This window comes from Bidens hawaiensis, unplaced genomic scaffold (genome assembly GCF_021521415.1).
Source record: "Bidens hawaiensis isolate Kalapana, Puna unplaced genomic scaffold, B.hawaiensis_p1.1 tig00050600_1, whole genome shotgun sequence".
Lineage (NCBI taxonomy): Eukaryota > Viridiplantae > Streptophyta > Magnoliopsida > Asterales > Asteraceae > Bidens > Bidens hawaiensis.
The window spans coordinates 63623-86942 of NW_027499066.1; the positions used below are offsets into that span (position 1 = coordinate 63623).

At 35.1% G+C, this 23320-nt stretch overlaps 1 protein-coding gene and 1 pseudogene across 2 annotated transcripts; one reads left to right on the forward strand and one right to left on the reverse strand.

Annotated features, from left to right (window-relative positions):
- The first annotated feature begins 4765 nt into the window (after positions 1-4765).
- On the forward strand, positions 4766-6278 carry LOC143598627 (glutathione S-transferase U8-like; annotated as a pseudogene). The gene is made up of 2 exons (XR_013147148.1): positions 4766-5066; positions 5767-6278. The product of XR_013147148.1 is annotated as a glutathione S-transferase U8-like (transcript).
- Positions 6279-16483: 10205 nt separating this feature from the next.
- Positions 16484-22574, reverse strand: LOC143598628 (delta-1-pyrroline-5-carboxylate synthase-like). Its single transcript, XM_077076793.1, has 20 exons — positions 22513-22574; positions 21223-21294; positions 20705-20808; positions 20483-20585; positions 20228-20389; positions 19868-20145; positions 19619-19769; positions 19297-19461; positions 19071-19148; positions 18781-18870; positions 18571-18657; positions 18407-18493; positions 18206-18302; positions 18020-18123; positions 17862-17937; positions 17625-17775; positions 17472-17540; positions 17014-17080; positions 16844-16914; positions 16484-16757 (listed from the first exon to the last, which is right to left on the reverse strand). The coding sequence occupies exons 1-20, from the start codon at positions 22561-22563 to the stop codon at positions 16661-16663; spliced, it is 2160 nt and encodes a 719-aa protein (XP_076932908.1). The 5' UTR covers positions 22564-22574; the 3' UTR covers positions 16484-16660.
- Positions 22575-23320: the final 746 nt, after the last annotated feature.

Sequence of the window (23320 nt, forward strand, 5' to 3'; positions counted from 1 at the left end):
TTAAGGCAAAACCCTTCACATACTTAGCACCCGCAGGGAATTGACGCCAGGAATACCTTGGAAGTAAAGTAACCGTAAGACGAGTGCGGGTACAGTGTCAAGGCAAAACCCTTCACATACTTAGCGCTCCGCAGGGAATTCAAACCAAGAAGGATCTTCTGGGCCATGCTTGCGGAAACGGGAATAACATCCCCGCATGGCGGGAACGTCGAGAACTATATTGTTTGAAACTCCAAGATGGAATTGGTGGTTTTAACATAATTGATCACTATGTTGAAAACTACCAAAACCCCATGGAGAATCCACACAAGTGGGACTCAACGCTCCTGACTTGCGAGGAGGTTACAGACCTACCCGCTTCATACCCAAAGATCAAGCAGAAAAGTCGGAAATTTCTGCGTGACATTAGGAAAACCGCGGGAAGAATCCCCACGGAAAACCTTAAAACTAAAAACCCTTTTCAAAACCCCTTGCTAGTCCAAAAGTTCACCTCACTTATTAATAATTCGTGAGAAGAACATTGGACTGGGGGGACTTGAAGAGGTAGGTCCCAGCAGAGCCCAGTTGGACCCGCAAGACTCACCTTGAACAGGGACGTCTTCGCAGCGACCAACTGCTTCCGCAGGACCCACCATGCTCAGAGAAAACCTTACGCGCAGTACGCCAGCTGTACCCGCAGGGAAAGCCTCCCAATGGTGAAGTACCCCGCTTGTTCCCGCAGTTGCGGATACAAGCCATCAGGGAAGGCTACCCGCACTGATAGCAAGGCTACACGCAAGGAACTAACTCTTGCTACTTCAGTAGTCACCTGAAGGAATGAGCAAGGCGGGAATACTCTCGCCCAAATGAGCCAGTCCGTATGCTTCTGGAAGATCTTTTGTATATACCTACTAAGGTATGGGCAAAACAGACGATCTGACCAGAACAGCCCATGAACCAATCACAGGGTGACAGCTCACCGACAACAGTACGAGGAGGAGCACCCTCTAGTACTGTTTGTCACTATTAGTCGCTGCCTACTCACCAACCCTTACTATGGGACGTGCGCAGCCTACAGTTGGTGGAACAGTGCATAGCCGGCAGTAAAGGAACAGTATACAGCCGACCTTGTCACTGTCGGCCGCAGCCTATCCACCAACCAGCATGGCTTGTGCGTAGCCCACTGTTGGTAGAACGGGAATACTATTCAGCCGGTTGTACCTTCTAGGAAACCTACCTTCAGCTATAAATACTCCAACACCTTGGAATGGTAAGGACATCATCTGATATCTCATTATCTTCTCTAGCAATCTCTTAATATACACTTATATTCAGAGCAATCTAGTCTGATTCTCACGCCGGAGGGTGGTCACAAGGAGGAACCCCCCCTTCTCAGTGACGAGCTTACGGTGTCTGTTTTGCAGGTCACCTGAAGAACAACTTTCTTTGCTGGACCTCATCCTCGTGGGAAACATTACTTAACCCCCAGATTATCCGTAATCTGCCCGGGGTCACTTAGTGTTTCTTCAGATGTGTACTAGCATCGGAAGGGGCGTTTTATTATGCGAATGCTCATATCCGTGTTGATGGATGTTTATGTTTTTTATATTCCTGCAAATAAAACTTCTTCATTTCATTTAAGATTATTGCATAGTGACGGATCTAGACAGTTAACTCAGTGAGGGAAAAAATCAATCAAAATGAGCTACATGAAAATATAAAGCGAACTACATTAAATATAGCAAAACAAAATACATATTACAGTCGTTCTATAAGTGATTTTATTGTTAGAAAACGGTCAATTACAGTTTCATTTGAAACACTTTAAAATGCTTCTTTTTGATGATACAAATTATATAAGCATTCAAAAAGTCCTTCCCAATTTGATTACACAAATTTGTCGTTAATATCATCATCGCTGGAAAAAATCTTTCACCATTGCGATTCCAACGGGTAAAACTAACGATTAGTGTTTGTGTTTTAATGATTAGTGATTTCATTGTTAGAAAATGGTCTTTATGTTTTAATGATTAGTGTTTGTGTTTTTTTTTTTTGACAATTATGATACTAGTTTTGTAAGAAAAATGCTTCATTAGCCATGAGTGAACTCATCATGTTAGACTAATTTGACTTGAATATTTTATATCGTAGCTATGCTTCTTAATAAATTAATGAAAATTGAATTTAAATAATTAAAATTATGAACTATTAGCAAATAACAATTCTAAATTTCTTATTAATAGGTTGGCTGTTGACGATCTCATCGTTTAACATATTTGTTCCTAACGAACCGCGACTAACAGAAGCGTAACTCCGTTAATCTCCGGTCACCGGAAAAGTTAACCTTTTTCACCGAAAAACTCAATCCAAACACCACCACCACCATCACCACTTGAACACCGCCGTTGACCACCACCACAATCACCCCACCTGAACACCACCACACCACCACCACCCGCTAACATCCACCGCTACCACCGTCATAGGATACCTTCAGTTTGTTAAGGATGTCCCTGATTCTCAACTTATCAAGCCAATGTATAGGTGCTCGTCCTCATCGTTGGAGCCCTAGTTTTCCGTCTAAGTTGTTGGGTGATAGCCGGATTTTCCTCAAACCATCGCCCATCACCATCATAGAGCTAGCGCGACTCTCTTTTACCGCCGCTGACTCTAAGGGTAGTTATGGGGTTCCGACAACCTCAACAATTTGGGCTTTTACTAGAAAGTTTTCAGGGAAATTTTGAGTATTCTGGCAAAAATGTTGAGTATTCTGGAGAAAAAATGAGGTTTAGGACGAAAATGTTGAGTATTATGGGGAAAAAAAGTTTCCGGCCAAAAACTTTTTTTCGGTGACCAAAGACAAATGGTGTTGAGCTTCTGTTAGTCGCTGCTTCGTTGGGAGCAAATATGTCAATATATATGACCGTCAGCAGTCAAATTCTTAGTTGTAACTGTTATTTGTTAATAATCTATAGTGCGATTATTTAAATCTAATTTTCCATAAATAAAAAGATATAACTATACTTAGTATCACACGTAATGTTATGACATTATGTATTATGATTTCATGACATGGCATGTAATGTCATATTTATGCTCATTACGTTATGTTGTTTTAAGCTATGATATTATATTTCATCATAGCATATCTCATCTCTTCACATCCCATTATATTGTCATATTATAAACGAGTAAATTAGTTAAAATAATGTAACCATTGATGACGGGTGGAACACAAAAATAATTTTTTTTCTCAAACTTGCAATTCTGATTCTAAACGAGTACATGTCAATCATTTTGTTTTTAATACAACCGAAACATATATAATTGATTAAACGTGTCAACATAAACAAACAATGTTAAACTAATAAACCCCAAAATATGATTATCTTTTTGTTTTGTTGTGATCAAGATGGTGCCACAATACATGGTAATAGTTTCAAAAACAAACTAAAACATTTAAAAAAAATACTAAACATAAGATACAAAAGACTACCCCGACTCATTTAAACAAATTCAAATGTAAAATACAGTTTGATTTTCAGTAAAACTTATATTGAAATGTATAACCAAGGTCACGTAATTCATCCAGAACCACTACTTTGGAGTTTCCCCAGCCAATTAGCCATTGTCGTGGACTAGAACGATGCAGTGTTCAACTCATGGCTTTTGATCACATCATCCACACACCAACGCCAACTTCTCTCACACTATATGACCTAAGTGATACATCTCCTCTCTATTTTTCTATATGTATGTAGGGAATATTTGTATTAAGCATAATAAGTGATAGATTATAGATGCACCATTGATTATGAGACCACATCTTACAAGTCGCGACAATGCGTCTAGGCTATGTATTTACAATGGCGCGCCTAACTTAACAAAGATGCATCCATGATGATTAGCACGAATAACTTGTGAGGTTATAATGATGCGTTCATAATATGATATGATGAAGTGTAATCTGTACTGATACCGAACCAATACCAAGTTTTTAAGAAAATAAAGATCATAAAATTCAGGATCAGTACTTGTCAGTACCGACAGTGTTGCAACAATCTTGACTAGGCGCCGATCAATCCCAAACTTGTCTCCGATTAATCCTTATTGTCGAAAGTTGGTCAAAATTGAAAACTATATATATAAATTTTGATTTATATATGTATACTGAACAAAATTATATTAATGCTTATTAAATCAAAACTACGTAGTTTTGGTGGGTTTTTCATTTAACGTTAGACAGCTAATGTATTCTAAAAATGAACGAAACGAACGGACGCGAACACTTAATTAATCGAACACATAATTTGTGTTCATGTTCTTTTATTTAAAAAATGAACATGAACAATTCACTAACATAAAAAAACAACATAATTGAATAAAGATAAACAAACATAAATGAACATATATGAAAAAAATATAAATGAACACAAACAAACATAATCGAACATATATAAACACACTTAAGTGAACACAAATGAACGAATATAAAACCATTAAGTAGATAACTCTTCCGTTAATGGTTAATTATTTGCTAGGAATCCGTAAACGAACATAAATAAACAAACAGATGAACATAAATAAACGAACGTTGACGAACGAAAGAAACATGTGTTCATGTACAAATTTTTTGTTCATGTTCGCTAATGTATTAAATAATAGAAAATTACCAATTGTTGACTGAATTGTTGACGGGTCTAAGTATACGAATACGATTTAGAAACAAAAACTTATATCACTCTTACCTTTTCAAGCCTACCAAAGTTGAAAGAATCAGTGAAACATGTCGGATGAAGTGAAGTTGCGGAAGCCCATTTGTTTGTCGAGTTGAAGTTGCTTTGAATCTCAAGGGCATCAGCTACGACATCATCCAAGAAGACACCAAAAACAAGAGCACCCAACTCCTCAACTATAATCCTGTTCGCAAAGAAGTCCCGGTGCTTGTACACAACGGCAAACCCATCTCAGAGTCTCTTGTTATCGTTGAGTACATAGATGATGTTTGGACAGGATTTCCCATTTTGCCCCTGGATCCTTACCAGAAGTCTGTTGTTCGGTTTTGGGCCAGATTCATTGATTCTACGGTAATCACCTTGTTCTCTATACTATTCTTCATTGTTGTTTTTGATGAATGATTTTATTTTATCATATTTGTAGCAGATACATAGTTAGCTAAAGTCAACGTGACAAATAGAAGATAATTTGATCATTGCCCCTGTTTTCATTTTTAGTAGGCGTTGGTTTGATGGTGGGGTATCGACCAGCAATTAATATGGATTAATTGGATTGGAATTATATTTGTAATTTTTCAAACTTATTAATCGGATTAGGTTAATAAGTATAATTTTCCAATTATCTCAAGAGATTTTGGACGTTTTTGATCGAGGGCGGATTTGTTGGTCTGAATAGATGATATAAACATTTTAGAAGATTCATAATTAGTTTGAAAAATTACAAAAAAGACCGGCTTTAACAATATCGGAAACGATTTGGACAGACATACCAGTTAGCGATTAATCCGTGAGTAATCGTGATTTATACAACACTGACTTTTATAATATTTGTAGAAGATTCATACTTAGCTAGGTCAAATGACGATTCATAGTTGATTTGGTTTGATTTGATCTATTTTCTTTAATTATTTGATTTAGTTTGAGCATACTTGTAGAAGATTTGTATTTAGCTAGGTCTGACAAATAGTTATGAATTTGGTCTGATTTGATCAATGTTTCCCCATTTTAATTGATTTGTGTTGGCTAATCGAACATCGTATGGTTTCTTCAGTGTATTCCTGCATTATTCAGGGTTTTTGGCAACAATGGAGCGGAGCAGGCTATCGCCGAGGCTTGGGAGCATCTGCAAATACTAGAAGATGAACTTGCGGCAAAAGGTGACAGGTTCTTTGGAGGTGACAACATTAATTTCGTTGATATTGCTGCTAATTTCATAGCATATTGGCTTGGAACGCTTGAAGAAGCTACCGATGTAAAGTTTGTCACCAAAGACAAGTTTCCGAAAATAATGGAATGGGCTGATAATTTTGTTAACGATGAAGTCGTGAAGAAAGTCTTGCCTCCGAGAGTAATACCTCCTAAGGCACAACTGGTTGCATTTTTCAAGCAAAAGTTCGGTAGCTCATAATGATATGCGTCGATTTGTGTGCTAAGAAGTGTGAGTTTCTGTGATTATCCGTCAATGTAGCGGTATGCAGCTGTTTGTGCTTGTATGCTGATAGTGTCTGTGAACATGTGGAATGTTGAACTCAATTGTTTGTTTATAAAGAACACCTCACACAACAGCCCAACATCACCATTCCTATCTCTGTTATGGTAAGAATCCAAGTTACTCACCTCACCAATTTTCTAAACAATGCCCAATATGCTCCAAAGTAGAGTTGCATATAGGAAGTGGTCTTAGACGGTGTTTTTTTAAATATGTTTTTATTTATTTATTTTATTTTCAAATGCATTAAATGTTTTTGACCATTTTTTAATGGCTATATTGCCGTTGGAAACCGGCTTTTGGCCAATTTAAATTCCGCTTAGTATAAATAGGTACCGATTGTTTAGGTTTGATCACAACTCAAGTTCACAACTCACAATGACAAACATTTTATTTAAATGATCTATAAACTACAAATAAACTGTAAAAAAAATTGATCACTTATTTTCTTACACTAGATCTGCCACAAAAATAGTGTGATGCATCGGAATTGAAACCCAAAAACATCATGTACGTAGACAAGAAAAAGACCTCAACTTTAACACTATGTGTAATGGTTTAACTAAAACGTAGAAAACGTCCCACCACGTAGTCATGAAGATCTCACTAACTTTTCCATAAAACACGCGTAATAGTTTAACTAATAACATAATTATATTATTATTTAATCCTTTTATTTTGTTATATTAAATATGATGGTTGGATTTGTAGCCGGCCCCATACTCTTGAGCCCCTTCCATGTTAATGCAGTAGTGTAGTGTCCAAAGGGCTCGTGCCCCCCCCCCCCCCCCCCCCCAGGCTCCCCTCATACTTGGGTGATGTTGCAAGTGGCGCTAATCGACAACGCTCGGTCTAAGGATCACTGACTTCGGAACCCGAAGCTCTACATGTGGTTATTCAATTTTCTTGGGTGGAAACCTCGTTTCATGGAGTGCCAAGAAACAACCCACGGTCTTGCGTGCTATGGCAAACGCGGCTATTGAAATTATTTGAATAACTGATCATCTTTTCGTGAGCTTCATGTCTTACCTCAGCTCGCGCTACCATTTTATGTGAAAATTAAAAACGCTCTTTTCCTCACACAAAATCCCATTTCACATAAACGTGTCAAAATATTGAATAACTACACTATCACTTCATACTAGAACTAGTCTCTTCTGGGAACTTTTCACCATTTTATTACCAACCAAGCTCCATGTGGCCGACATCTTCACAAAATGTCTTCCACGAAGAGTTTGAATCCTTTTGGAATATGCTTTGTCTCGGTCCATCACCGTCTCACGCGAGGGGGTATTAAACCGGCCACCAACTTTCTAACACTTTGTAGTTTCCCATTCTTTATGTCTGCATATGCCATCAGATTTCTTTAGCATTGATGTTTAAATTGTACTTATATATGTACACATCACACGTTTGTGGAGATCACTGAGTGATCATATTAAATAACTTTGAAATGATATTTGACCAGAAGATCAACAAACTACTACAAAATCCGGAATGCCTAACTAGAATGAAGTCTAGTCGGTTGTGGAACGACGGACTACTGCAAAATCGATTAGTTGAAGAGCAAAATTGTGTGAAGAAACAATAATGAGGATGGACTCGGCAAAATCAATTGGAGTTGTAGCGAAAGATGGATGGGGCAAGCATTACAAAAAAAATATGTCTCTAGATATAATGGAGAGATAATTCAATAAAATTTAACTCTATAAATATTCCAATTCGAACCCCATCAAGTAGCCTAGCCTCACATATATTGATATCAAACAAAATTGTTGCTTATTATTGTTAATGTAGCAGTTTTATGAAATAAAATATCCAGCTAAAAGTTATTGAAATTGCAGACTAATGAAATAAGAATTCTTACTAACTATATAAAAGTTACTTGATGAATCTAAAATATAATACCAAAAGCATTAGCCCTGCAAACCGAACATTGTGGCTTCGTCGTTAACCATTTCTTAATGCATTCTTCATGATAACTGTGTTTGCATAATAGTGTTCCAGTCATATCCTCCTCTTGATATTCATTTAAACAAATTACACAACTCTCATCGTCATCTTTTTCCACTTTACCCCGTCTACATAAATAGCTTCATTTTCTATAGCCTTTGGTTTGTTGTTACGAATAGTTTCCCACATTTATACAGTAGAAACTCTATAAAATAATACACTTGGGACCATCAAAATTTATTAATTAAAAGAGTTATTAATTAATCGATAAATTAATAATTATTAATTTATATATTAATTAATATTTTATTAATTTATAGCAGAATACTTAGTTTACAAACACCTTTCAAGCTTCCACTTAATTATTGTATACAATGCATGTATATCAAATGAACGGCCCAATTTGAAAGAAACCTTCAATCTCCCACCTTATTATGCTTCTTGTGTTCAATGTATCACTTTATGGACATTAAAAATATTTTCTATATAAATACAAGATCAAAATAGGTTAACACAAACAAATCATACACACAACATGGCTTCCCATCTGAAAGGTGTGAAAAAAACAAAAGACAATTGAGTCATTTTTCAAGAAACCTTCATAAATCATTCATGTAATATGCTATATATAAGGAGTTATTAATTTATATTTTATATGGAGTCTAAAGAAATTATCAAAAATGTATTATCTTTTAATTTTAGCGAATTATTAATTTAGCACCCTATCCCCGAGTCGGGACCGACAAAAAATATTATCTTAGAGAGTTTATTAAATAATCGAGTATTAATTTATCAAGTTTCTACTGTACAACCCTTGCAATACTCGTAGCTGAATAATGATTGTATTTATTGTCAACATAATCCAACTCGTCACCACTTTCACTAGAATCACTAGTACAAAACTGCTCTCTTTAAAGCGGTAGATGTACAAGTTTGAAGCGGTTTTGAACCGCTTTATAGGGGCTCGCTGTTAATTGAAGTTTGGGGTCTCTTAGCAGCGGTTGTTGACATTTCCTCAAATTTAAAGCGGTCCTATATCATAACCGCTTCTAACTTACCCCCACTCAATTTAGCTGCTAATATTATACTCCCCTTCCACCTGCTATCTATTATTCATTAGTCTGCAATTTCAATAACTTTTACCTGGATATTTTATTTCATAAAACTGCTACATTAACAATAATAAGCAACAAAAACTGTTTAATATATTACCAAAATCATACAAAATTTCCAAATTCAAAAATGTAAAAAACATATATATTTAACTTAACGTGGGGGTGTTTTCAAACAATCTATCAAAAAACGGCGGCACTACTCTCATTATCGTATTGTCAATCTCCGCGAGCGTAGCAAATCCCAATTCTTGCCAAATCTAAAAGAACAAATAAAAAAAGTTAATATAACTCGAACAAAAAGCCGATCCTTAACAAATAGCAATCGATCCGAAACTAACCCTTAAACGAAAACCAGAAAAAAAATCCGGACCTTTATTTTCACATTACCTCTAAAACAAAACCAGACCCAAACAAATTCAAGCCAGAATAACCAAAACATATATTGTAACTAATCCCAAATTAGTTAATCAACAAAAAACAACAAAGTCACAGACAACTTGTGGGCATTCACATGTATTATATTACTGAAGCATTCAAACAACTACCTTTTTGTGAAATTCGGAGAAAAAGCTTCAAATCGATGGCAGGATACCTCGTTTAGGGTTCGTCGTTTGCCAATTAAGATGAAATTGATGGCACGGTTCAGTTAGGGTTGGCTTTGTGGTTCATGGATTCGCTTTTGGGGATTCGTTTGGCCAGTGAAGATGGAGACGATAACGAGTTAGGAGAATAGAAGACGATGAGGGGTTGAGACTGTCTGATAGATTTGGGGTTTAGGGTTTGGAATTTGAAATATTTAGGGAAAAGGAATGGTGGGATACAAGAACAAACGTTTGACTTTAAGGGTTTCAATGAGCGGTTTTTCATGGGATTTGAACACCAAATTACTTGGTGCTGGGAAAAATTGATCAAGGTAGACCTTGCATATAGTTGGACATTAATTTTTTTTAATTATCCTTTTATCTGTAATTTTTATGATTTTTTAAACAGGAGAGTCCCGGAGCTGCAAAATGGAGGGATAAACCAATTCTTCATTACCATGAGATGCTAAAGTTAGAGCTACAGGTGCTAGAGCAGAAACTGCAAAAGAGAGAAACAAGAGACCGAAAGATACACCGGCAACAATTGATGAGATTGATCAAATGTTGGAAACCAACGATATTACCTTGGAGAATTTCACTAGTGCAGACGATATTCATGTTGTATCAGAGACACCTGATTTGCAAGCCAAGTATCCAAGTTTTTCGAAGAGTAAGAAAAGAAAGCTTGAGAAGGATGATGAATTTACAACACTTATGAGTTCAATTAACAGTGTTGCTGATGCTATTGGTAAAAGCACAAAGGTACTAGATCAAATTTTAATATTACTTTTTTTTTGTAAAATTTATATATTTATCTTCACATGATTTCGTTGCCTAATACATTTAAACGGAATATAGATAGTAATTAGAAACTAGTTGATTACCTGGTGCGTTGCGCAGGGCTAGTTTGTATCTTGACCAAAAGTGTTCAGTGATTTAGATGTTTTGTTAGTGACCAAAAGTACGGGACCTAAACGATACGTCCTTTTAGTGAGTTATAAAAACTTTGCTGATCAGCTGCTATTTCATTCAGTGCTGTCGTTTTGCATGATCACACAACACATGATGTGCTCAGCAGCACCCCAGAAGATACCATTTTACAACGTAAGTTTAATATTTTAATTATTTTAGTTTTCTTATTGGTGATTCAAAGGTCAGGTTGAAGCAATGATTTTTTTGAAAAATATGATTCTCACACCAAAGTTTAATATTTTAATTATTCTTACTGGTGATCCAAAGTTTAATATTTTAATTATTTTATTAACTTGCAGTTTGGTTAAGTCGTGGTTTATTGTTTAGTCAAAACTTAATACTTGCAGTTTGTTATGGGCTGTTTTTTGGTTTCCTTGCTCACCCTTATATTCTGTTGTGTGGCTTACAATATTTTTCATGGTTAAAGTGTTCAGTGATTTAGATGTTTTGTTAGTGACCAAAACGACCATGATTTCGTTACCTAATACATATTTTTTGTTACTATTTTAGGATTTATGCAAGGTAATGGAAGGTTCTCGTGCACGTGTTTACTCAGAGGAGGAAATCTACAAAGAGTTGGAGATTATGGGCATAGTGTCAGAGGAGGAAATCTTCAATGCGTATCTTTTTTTGGTTGAGCGTCCGGAAAAAGCACGGGCCCTTTTTGGTTGTCCTCTTAACAAGCGGGCGAATATGTTACGTAGAATGATGGGAGCATGAGAATGAGATTTGAAACTTTTTTTGAAACTTTTGATTAAACATGTTTTTTTGGTAACTGAGTTGAACTTTTTTGAAACTAGTTGGTTGCATTTCTTGTTAAAAGTAGTGGTTATTTTATGGAGACATTGCTTATTAAAATGTGTATTTGTTTTTGGAGACGATTGCTTATTAAGGATGAGGGGTAAAATTGTAAAAGTGTTATTTTCCTTTTCTTTCCATCCAACTTAAGAACATAGTTATCCTTTCATTTCCTCTAATTTCCTTCCAACTCAAGAACACATCCAATTAAAAAAAATTTCCTTCCCTTCCCTTTCTTATCATTCCCTCTCCATTCATTTTCTTTCCTTGATTAAAAAACTCAAGAGACGTAAGGCTCTGTTCCTGAGTTCAACTTAAGGTAGGAAATGAAATGAAAAGGATGGAAAGAAAGGAAGTGTTGTGTTCCCGAGTTTCATTAAAGGAAGGAAGAAGAAAAGGTGTGTTTCCGAGTTTCATTTAATATGAGAAAGGAAAGGAAAGTGAAGGTTTTGTAGTGTAAAATCTTTATTTCCATTTCGGAAGGAATTGGTTGGTAGGAAAGGAAAGGAAAATGAAAAGAAAAGAAAGTAATGGAAATGTTTTCCTTTCTTTTCCTTTCTTTCATTAAGTGGGTTTGAAGCGGTTCCAACCCAAAACCGCTTCTCACCATTGAATTCTAAAACTTTAAAGCGGTTGTATGCTTTCACCGCTGTTAATATAAAAATGAGACCGCGTTTTATTAAAGCTTTTGTAGTAGTGAATACAAGTACCTCGCGCTGACTACCAATCCTTTATTCGTTGTGAATCACAACCGACAAGTTTTATAAGATGGCCTCCTACCATCAAATAACAAGCTTTTATAAATAGCTTCATTGTAATCATGGATCGTTGATGATACCATAGGTGTATTAATTAGTAGACACCCTCGGCTTCATGTCGGACGCGATCATCCGATCCTGCATTTACGATTATATAAATCCTTGATGGTCGGTGCACAATACCGTATGAAGAAGACATGGTTCAAATTAACAGGACTTGTAGGCAGAAGTAGAATGAAGACGTTGGTTAGTCTGTGCCTTACAAAGGTAAATAACATAAAAAAAAATCCATGTTTTCTAATTTTGTTGATAAAAGTCTTACTACACTTAAAAAGCTAACATAGTTTCCGTCTTAACTCACAAAAATAGCTTAATAGTTTTTCAAACTTTAAAATTCCTTACTGTTTTTTTATGTGAAAAAGTAGAAAGATAATATTTAATTAAACTATAAATATGAAGAACTTTTAACTAGACTAGGGATATCCTTAGTCTTTTGACATATGCTAGCAACTTAGTTCAACATTAGCAAATGAACTTTTCAAAGGAACTTGGATGTGAAAGCATCTTGTAATTCAATAGGATCTTAGAACTTTGGTGGAAACAAATTTTCTATGGAATAGAGTTTGATATTGTTAAACAAATTTTCAGTTCAAAGGTTATTAATTAATTCATGTCTCATCATATGTGATGTTTAATATCTAACACTTGGAAGGAATTGGACAAAGTTTGCGTTCCAGGGTTTTTTAGTGAAAAGAAAAAAGATGTATGTGTTTTTAACAATCATATTTAATTTTTTTTTGTAAGAAAAGAACTTAACATTAGCGAGACTTAAATCATTATAAGTTCATTATAGAGATATCTTGTTTGCTTGCAAGATGACATATAAATTTCATAGATAAGATGTGATATAAAAAGTATTACCTGAGATGCTGAGAATAACAAAAATGATATAACATATGGTCATTACTTTAGCCATTGCCATGATACTCACTTGAAGGCTATGCTATGCTTTAGAAAACTCCAATGACGAACAATGTGTAACATGTTAATTTATAATGGTTAGAAATTCATAAAACTTTAATACAAATCAAGAAAGCATTTATTTGTGTGTCCTTGTCTTTATGACTTAGTGTTGGTGGGTGCTGAGTGGCCTTAACTCTTAATTGTTGTTTGTTTGTCAATAGATGTGTTGCATTAATATCTTTGTTCGTCTAATTTTCTTGATAAGAATAAAAATTATATTAGTAGGTGCATTAGTATCATCAAAGGCCAACTGATCTAGTTGTAGCCCTCATGATTTTTTCTTTGAGTGTTGTAGGTTCGAGTTTCAGAGCAATTTGTTCTAGGTTGAGTTGGGGTTTTTCTAATGATCCATTTGTTAGGGTGAATTTGGGTATAAAGAATTAAGGACACAATTTTAAAACTCGTATATAAGTAAGACCATGTGTAGTCATAAAGCTCCACTAACAGGCATTATGCGCCGCGTAGCGTCTAGTCAGAGTTATGGTTTTTTACAAAAACAGGCTGTAGTCATAACTCTCCACCCCCAGGTATTATGCGCCACGTGGCGCCCAGTCATTATTAATTTTATTTATTTTTTTAAATACTAAATCATTTAAATAAATTAATATAAAATTAAAAATTACATTAAACTTCCAAATAAAAAATACATTAAACTAAATTAAAAAAAAATACATCAAATTAAAAAAAACATAAATAATACTAATAAAACTAAAACTCATTTATATTTTTCTAAAATTTTCGCTCGTCGAGTGGCTTTTACAGATTGGACTATCGGGTCGTCTTCAGATTGCTCGTTTGATAAAACCTCGATGTCTTTTGTCCATCTCATTCCTTCGAAATAGGTCGACGACGTCCAAATTTACTTAAAGTCGTTGGGTTCCAAGTTCATGTAAATCTTGGAGTCGATAGTTCATTAATTGGAATTGGCTTTCCAATTCGAGATTCGAACCCGTTGCCGACGACGAAGCGGCCCATTTCCCCTTTCCTTTGCCTTTGGTTCTTCTACCCCCCGGCCGAGGCATGTCGGTAGTATTCACGGGGTCATTATCGCTTAAGTTGAAGTTTCGAGCGTCGGAACGGGGCGTGTCTGGATCAACGATGTTTTAGACTTTTTTTTACTCGGGCCACCGTCGGCTTCGGCTTCGGCATCCAACACCAAGCCCCATTTTGGGTGAAACCTCAATAGGTTTTTTCAAATGCCAAAGTAGTTGAAGGTCCCGCCGACCTTATGTTGAAACTCAACCAACGCGTTTTCCATGACTTCCGCGTTCGAGACACCGCTACTCCTAGTTCGATTCATCCGAGAGAAAACCGTATGGAAAGACATGCATTTGGTGTTTATGTCGCCCCATTTCGACAGTAACTAATCTTTTTCTCGACGCGAGTCCCCGCCAAGGTTGTGAAACCTCTCTATAATTTTGTGCCAAAATACCCCCGCTTTTTGATAGTTCGCTAAAAAAATAAAAACATTACAAGTTTAATGTTTGTTATAAGAAATTTAAAAAAATATATATGCATTTTAAAAACCTACCGCATTTGGCATCTTCCGATATCTGGCACCAAGCACGAGCACATAGTACGCACTCGTCGATACTCCACGCTATCACCGTCTTTTTAACCTGAGGTTCGCCGGCGGGCTTCTTTGCGTGTTTTTTCGAACGTCCGCGTTGGCTCGAACCGCCTACGGTCTCTGGGACGGGTTGTGTCTCCGGCACGAACTCGACCTCGGGTTGGGTCTCCGGGGCGGGTTGGGAACCCGAACCGGCAAAAATGTTCGCCGTCGGGTTTTGGAAACCGGGCACCGCGTTTGGCATAGAGTTTTGTAGATATGCAAAGTAGGCGGCCATTTGCGGGTCAAACATTTGCGGGACGGGTACGGTTGGCGTCGAGGCGGTAGATTGGTTCGGTTGTGGATTTTGGTTGCCTTGACGGGCATATTGACCGAAACCGAGAATATTTTGGTTGTTGTTTGGAAACATTTTGGTAGAAATATTTATGTAAAAGATATAAATTGGTATAGAAGTGGAAGGAGTGTGTTAAAAAAATGGGTTTGGCTTGTTTATATAGTATAAATATAATTAATATAATTTATTTTTTTTTTAAATTCCCAACGGCTCCAAGACCCACCCACCCCAACGCTATTTTTTTTATATGTGTGCCACTATGCGAGTTTTGTATAAAACGCAACCAAAAACCAACTTCACATAACGCGGGGGGTAGCGTTTTGGTCTACAACGTTGATTGCAACGTTTCCACTACGGGTGGTCTAAGCTAGGAGTTGGCAATGGCACTGGTACCGTGACTTCCATGTATCACCCTACTCCATTCACCTATATGTTTTAACATATATGTTATAAGATTCGTTCACCATTTATTTTTATTTAGATTAGATAATTTGTATATAACTCGGTAAAAAAAACAAAAACAAAAAAAGAATATAACCCATGGAAATTTAAGTATTTAACCCCAAACCTATGTTTCAACAAACCAACATTTTTTCCATTACAACAAAGAGATACCTTTTAGGCTTTCGTTTTAAACGTATATGATAAATATCAGAGAGAAAACTAATTGCATTATTCATTTCAATCAACATCTACATGAGTTCATTCAATTTTGAGATATAGCTACCCGTGCTCTCATAGTCTCATCAAGGAGTAATGTCTTGTATGCTGGTTGACATGTTCAACTATAACATGACACAAACCCAAAATCTTGTCAGAGAGATAAAAATTACAAATTTCTAATCAAAAATATAAATAGACATGTCCTTTTACTCTTTTTAACTTTTAAACCTTGGCACAAATTACCAATGATTTAATATATGATATAAAACACATAATTTTTAATTAAAAAAATAAACAAGTTAAATATTTCAACTCCTTAGATTAACCTGAACACACCAATTAGCTAATTGCGTTTGTTGGTTCCGCCGGGACCCGTTTAAATTAAACCGCAAATGATTTTGTGTTAGATTCATATCATATCACACTATAACATGCCAAAAATTCAATCCCCTCCCGGCCCGGCCATACACACCCATTTCAAATGAGATTCAAACTTGGCCATTTGGCCATTTGGCCTTCACAAGAATGAAAGATCAAATCAACTTCCAAGTCAAAATCACACATGACTAGATATATGTAACAAGGCTGTCACTAATACATTATTAATGTCAACTTTACCGTTTTCGTTCAATATCCAGATCCGACATAAAGATAAAACCACAAATTACTACCGGAACAATAACGAAAGTCTAGTGGCCGTTACAACCGTTAGACATTAAAAGGTCTTTGTGGGTGTAAACAACTCCCTTGTCACCCTCCACCACTTGTCCTTGACCTCTCAACACCCTGTTCAAATACCAAAAAAAACAACATAAACCGTTAGTTCATCTAGTCAACGATCGGTTTGGATGATTCTATCATATATTGCTTACCATCTTGTCGTTAAAAGTCCCTCCACGCCGACTGGACCTCGAGCATGGATTTTGCTTGTACTGATGCCAACCTGTTTTTTGGAAATGTTAACAAAATACAATAATATAAAATGAGAATGGAACAATTATCGTGTTGAGATGAATGTTGTAAATGATTTAAAGATTCATACCTCCGCTCCAAGTCCAAAACGAGCTCCATCACAGAACCGTGTGCTTGCATTGTGAAAAACCGCAGCACTGCCAAAATTTAAAAATGCATAATCAATACTAGGAATGTATGTGTTGGGTTAGCAGTTTGAGGTGTTCAACCCGAATATTTAACTGTGTCACAAACACAGTTAAAATCGTTTAACTTGAAAATGAACTATTTAACCCATTTATCTAAACATGCCAAACAGGTTAGTGGGTAATGATCAAGTTGTAAATGTGTTGATCCGGTTGTTAGGTTGATTCAGTACTAGTATATTTGTGTTTAAAGAAAACATGGTCTCGGTTAACTGTTCTGGAAGGATTTAAAACATTCTCTATTTTTTAAGTAATAATTAACTTACCAAATGAAGCAAAAACTGTTCTGTGATATCTTTAATAAATGAAACCGACATAAAAGCGTTTTAATTTCATATCATACCTGTCAACTCGGTTTAGGAAGTGTTCAGCAACTTCTTGATTGTCTGTAACGATGCACTCGGTGTGGGAACTGAAATAGACAGAAAAAAAGTTATCATCCCCTTCAAGAAGATAAATTTTAGAAATAAAAGATATCAAAACAATTTTAACATACCTTCCATAACTGTGTATATGCTCTATGGCCTCATCAACGTTTTTCACTATTTCAATAGTGCAAGCTTTGGAGTTGTACTCATGATGGAATGTATTTGCCCTTGAAAAGCTAACCACACCGTTCACTCTCGGTCCAGCAAATAGTGTAACACCTGCAATACATATTTATCGTGTACAATGCATAAAAGTGTATTATATTTTTAAATCAGTAAAGTGAAATGTGAACAAGCACAAATACCTTCTTGTTCAAGTTCTTTAACAAGCTCTTGCAGCCCTCCATTAGCCATCAAATCCTTGTGCACCAGTAGTGTTTCCTGCAAATCCGAAAGTGGTAATAAGCGTACGCTTATAACTTAAAATTGTAAATTGTAAGTGGATATTGATTATTAGGTTTACCATAGCATTGCATGCTGCTGGATAATCTGTTTTTGCATCCAATACGATCTTCTTTGCCATCTCCAAATTAGCAGCTTTATCGACATAAACATGGCAAATTCCATCTGCAATGAAACATTTGGGAATTTATAATTAAATTATTAATTTATTTGTTCAATTGTTAAGCTTTTTCAAAATTCATCTTACCAGAATGGCCAAGAACTGGAATTTTCGTTGAGCTCTTTATTTGGGAAACAAGTTTGTTACTGCCTCTAGGAATCACAAGATCTATCACATCATCAAGCTGTTTAAAATATTTTTGGGAGAAAAAAAAGGTGTTATATTAGAATATTTAAATCAAGCATATATTTTTTAATCGATTACAAAGCATGAGACATTTTCACACACCTTTAACAGCTCCGGGATTTCCTCCCTTGTTGTCAATAATCCAATTAGTTTTGCTCCAACAGTTTCCGGGATAGCAGAAGTTATTACCTGCAAAGCATGCATATTTTTAGAATATTATAACTAATTATAATATGTGATTATCAAAATAAGATTTTGAAACAAACCTTGTGCAGTATCGCATTTGACCTTTTAGCTTCTTTACCTCCTTTTAATAGCAGACCGTTCCCACTACGTATTGCCAAAGAAGAAATCTGCAAATTCATTGAAAGAAGACCAAATATTAACATGTAAAGAGTATACCACTAAAACTCTTATAAATTAGTAAAAGCATAAAGAAAAATATATATGTGACTAGTAAAAGAGTTTATTATTACCTGCACTAATGCATCAGGCCGAGACTCAAAAACAATGAGTAGAACACCTAAAGGACATGACTTCTTCTCTAATATGAGCCCTTCTGCAAGCTGCACATTAATTATTAGTAAATGTGTGTTTAACAAATAATAATACATGTGTGTTTGCAATCATATTATACATAACCTCAGCAAAATATGTGTTATAACTACTGCCAATTATTAATGCTGAGTTACTATGTATATAATGTAATATGATACCCGGTTACATAAAGTAAAGCCAAACGATGCCCTTAATTTTCCACACTCACCTCGGTTCTCTTCAAAACTTGACCAATGGGTTCTTCCATTTCTGCTAGTCTACGCACAGATTCTGCAAGAGCACGTATCTGGAAAAAAAACAAAAATAACTAAAACGTGTTGGATTCCATTGCTTAACACAAAAATCACGTTAAGTAAGGATAATAATGACAAATAAATATATAGTTTCCCATTTAGAAAGAAACAAGATTCTCAGAAATAAAAGCGGATACATGCCTTGCTAGGTTTTAAAGCTAAACGAGCTACTAAAGCTTCATCATATCCTGCATCACGTGCAGCTTCAACATCAGCATCATTTTCAAGCATGATAAAATGTTCATTTGCCTCCAATGCAGAAGCTACATCCAGTAAGATTTTCTTTCTTTCTTCACTTGTTAGTGCCTGTAATACAAAATATACATATGTATGTGAATAGGCATACAGAATATACATATACATGTGCGTATGTGTGTGTTATGTGCATATATGTATTTTACACAACTTAATTAACAGAAAGTTGAGAACAGATTAGCTACTATAAGCATAAGAAGTATTTTACCTGAAGTCTTCGAGAGGCTTCACGAGCTGAAACTGCCACTTCATGTGGACTAACTTCAGTAACTGGAATCCACATATGTGCATCCTTATGAAACAGAGTACCCACGCATTCTCCATTCAGAACCTTTATGATATTATTAGGAACATAGCCACTGCAATGAAAAGATAAGGTAAAAGAACCGAAATCAAATAATGTTGAGTTATAGTCGTATAAATGCGACACATGGATCTAGAATCTAGAATGTGATACCTAGCAATGACAACCGGTGTACCAGAATAAGCTGCATTGACTGCAGCTTTGACTTTTGCATCCATACCACCTCTTCCCATCCTTGACTTATCTCCGAAACTAATCGCCTTTTGATGCTTTTGTTTAATATACGTATGAATTAGCTTTGAGCGCGGATCGCTTGGGGGGCCACTGTAAAGACCATCCACATCACTCAGCAAAACAAGAAGATCTGCCTTCAATTCCATTGCCAGCAGAGCTGCCAAGCTGTCATTATCCCAGAAAATACCTGAAGAATCCTGAAAGACAGAATTTTTCTGAATTACTCATATCTATGAATATACAGAATTAAGATTATGTAACATGATGTTGTATAAGTACCTCATAAGGAGCTCTCCTGGTACTTATTGCATCATTTTCATTGAAAATTGGAATGCTTCTAAGATCTAACAATGAATCCACTGTTCGGGTAAGTTGAACCCTGAAATCTGCGTTCTTGAAATCATTATCTGTGACTAGGAGTTGAGAGGAGGTCACATCCAACTGCAAAAGAACATTGTGTGAGCACAAACCAAATTACCAAAATGCCCATATGTGTGTTCTTTTGGTTTCACTTCAAACAAGCTAACATTTTACCTGACTGAATAAGGTGTCATACAAGGCCATCAAGCCATTTTGACCAACAGCTGCACACGCTTTTCCATCAAGTTCAACTTGTGGTTTTTGGAGATCAGCAAAACTACAGTAAAAAATCATCAGAAGGGATAACTAACTAACTAACTAACTGAGGTTAACAATTATGTATTCTATGAATATTCATATGTTATGAATAAATAAAAAGAATAAGACAGATAGGACCTGCTGTTGATCATTTTCCTGTATTTAAGCCTTTGACGGCCAGCTCCAACAGCACCTGAAGTAACCAAGATGATTTCAAAGCCTCGCGAGTTCAACTTTTCAAGCTGCAAGACAATTATTTGGTGCATAAGTTTAGTAGGTTGCATCATATATGGGAATTTCAGTATGTAACAAACTCACTTAAAAGAAAATATTTGTATCAATTAAGGAAAGCAACATATTATTTAAGCTACCTGGCATGCTTAAGTGGTAGTTAAAACAAGTTTACATGGAAGATTCAGTAATAAGGAACATCCTAAATTATAAAACATTGATAGGATTGTACATATTATAGCATGATTCTGGAAACAAAAGGGGAAAAACAATCCTATCATCATCATGATGATGATGATGATGATAGGATTGTTTTTCCCCTTTTGTTTCCAGAATCATGCTATAATATGTACATTGACTAAATATGGAATGTTACTATTTTTGAAATTTAAGCACGTTCTTTGCGTGAAAACCGTCGAAAATACCTGTTCAAAAATAGCACCAAGCCGACCAACAGCTAACCTTCCATCATCTCTGGTGACCACGGCTGTTCCCACCTGCAATAATGAAGCTAGGATTAATAAATCAAAATCAAACCTTTAACCACAAATCCTCACTTGCAATTGCAAGGAACCTAGCTTTCTGTGTTAACTTCATTATGCAATGAACAGCCTTTGGTTCAAGAACATAATAATAACCTATTTTTGACAGTAAAAAAACACGTATCGCCACGAAATCTTTGCATCGATCTCAGAAACTCATATTTGGCACACTAGTTAATTCACATTTCATGATGGTAATCAAACATCCGCATTCATCGACTCACAAATCTCAATAGCAAAATTAGAAGACAAATTATTTCCTGACAAACCCAAATGACAAGGGGCCAAAAAGCCAAAAGCCCAAAAGTAACATTGACTTCAATCATCCTCTCTATATTCAATGTCACAACATATATATGATAATTAAATAGGACAAACAAGACTATAGGCATGGTATTCATAATGATAATTATTTCATGTTCTCTCCATTCCAAAATACATAAAAAATTTCATTTCAAATTTTAATACATTTCGAAATAATTTTGCCATTAATTAAGTAGAAAATTCAATAGATCAATTTTTCCCCTTTTATGCAGATCTGTTAGTCATAAATACAAATTCTAGTCCTTTTATTACTATTTAAGAGCAAACTATATGCCCAAACAAACAAGAGATGCAATTGCAGTAAATAAACAAATAAAAAAAATATATGAAGCATTTTATCTTTAAAAAAATGAATATGTGGATGATATAATCTTGTACAGAGATAATGGTGTGGCCACATATAAATATAAATATAAAGATGAAATCGGAATCTGTCGTCAATTTCAGATATGAGTGCAAATAAAACCGATCCGGAGCAGATATAGAGTCGTTGTTATCAATTATCATCATATCATTATCATGTGCATGGCAAGGTTGCCAAGTGTCATTCATCTATATACATATATCACAGCAAAATTAAATTAGAAAGAAATAGGAAAAAATCAGTTATAAGAAAGAAATGAAATCTGGATCCGAAAAATCAGAGATGAATAAATCATCGGAGTCGAAAATCCAGGTATCAACGATCCATCAAAAAAACAAATGGAAATCGATCAGATATTATGATGATTATTATCTGTAATAATAAATAAACGAAACAGATCGATCGGAAATGGTTAGAAGAAGAAGATGATGATGATAATAATAATAATAATAATAATAATAATAATAATAATAATAATAATAAACCTTGACGACTACACGCCTGACGTTCTTGACGAAAGCTCGAGTAGAATCCATGGCCGCCGTAAATGGATAGCTAGCTAGAGAGAATGCACACACTGAATGTGTGGTTTGAGAGTGAGTGAGTGAGTGAGGAAGAACGATATACGGCTCCAACAGATGGCACCTGTAGTGTGGCTTCTTTGCCTACTCCATAGTCCATATATATATATGCAATTTATTATTATTATTATGTGAAATAATATTATAATCATTTGTTTATTATGTTAACAGAGTGACGTGTCTGTGTCTTAAGTATTTTACATTTCTGTGTTAGTTAAATGATTAATCTATAAAATACTAACTTAGTTTTGAAATTGTTTAATCAGGTCATTTATAAATGTTTTCTTTTAATTAAATCACTAAAGTTTAAAACATGGTTGTGTGGTGGTGGTAATGATCGGCAACAATAGAGGGGTGATGGCTCTATTTTAAAACGTGTTAAATAATATGAGGTTGGACATTCTTGTAGAAATAAACACTTTTAAGAACGAACGACGTTAGATTTAACTTAAACTTTACATTTAATATTAAAATATGTTTTAAAATAGATTTGTTAAATAATTTTTTTATTGATATAATGTACTTTTTATGATGTATTTAAAACAATTTTGATTTACAAAAATTACAATGTTTGAAAAGATATTCATTCTTTATTAAAATATTACACATAAATATAAAGTTATAATACGAATAATAAAATTTGGGACGAAGGCATATACTATAGTTAATATTGATGAACATAATAAAATTCTGAATTAAATGCATAGAAGAT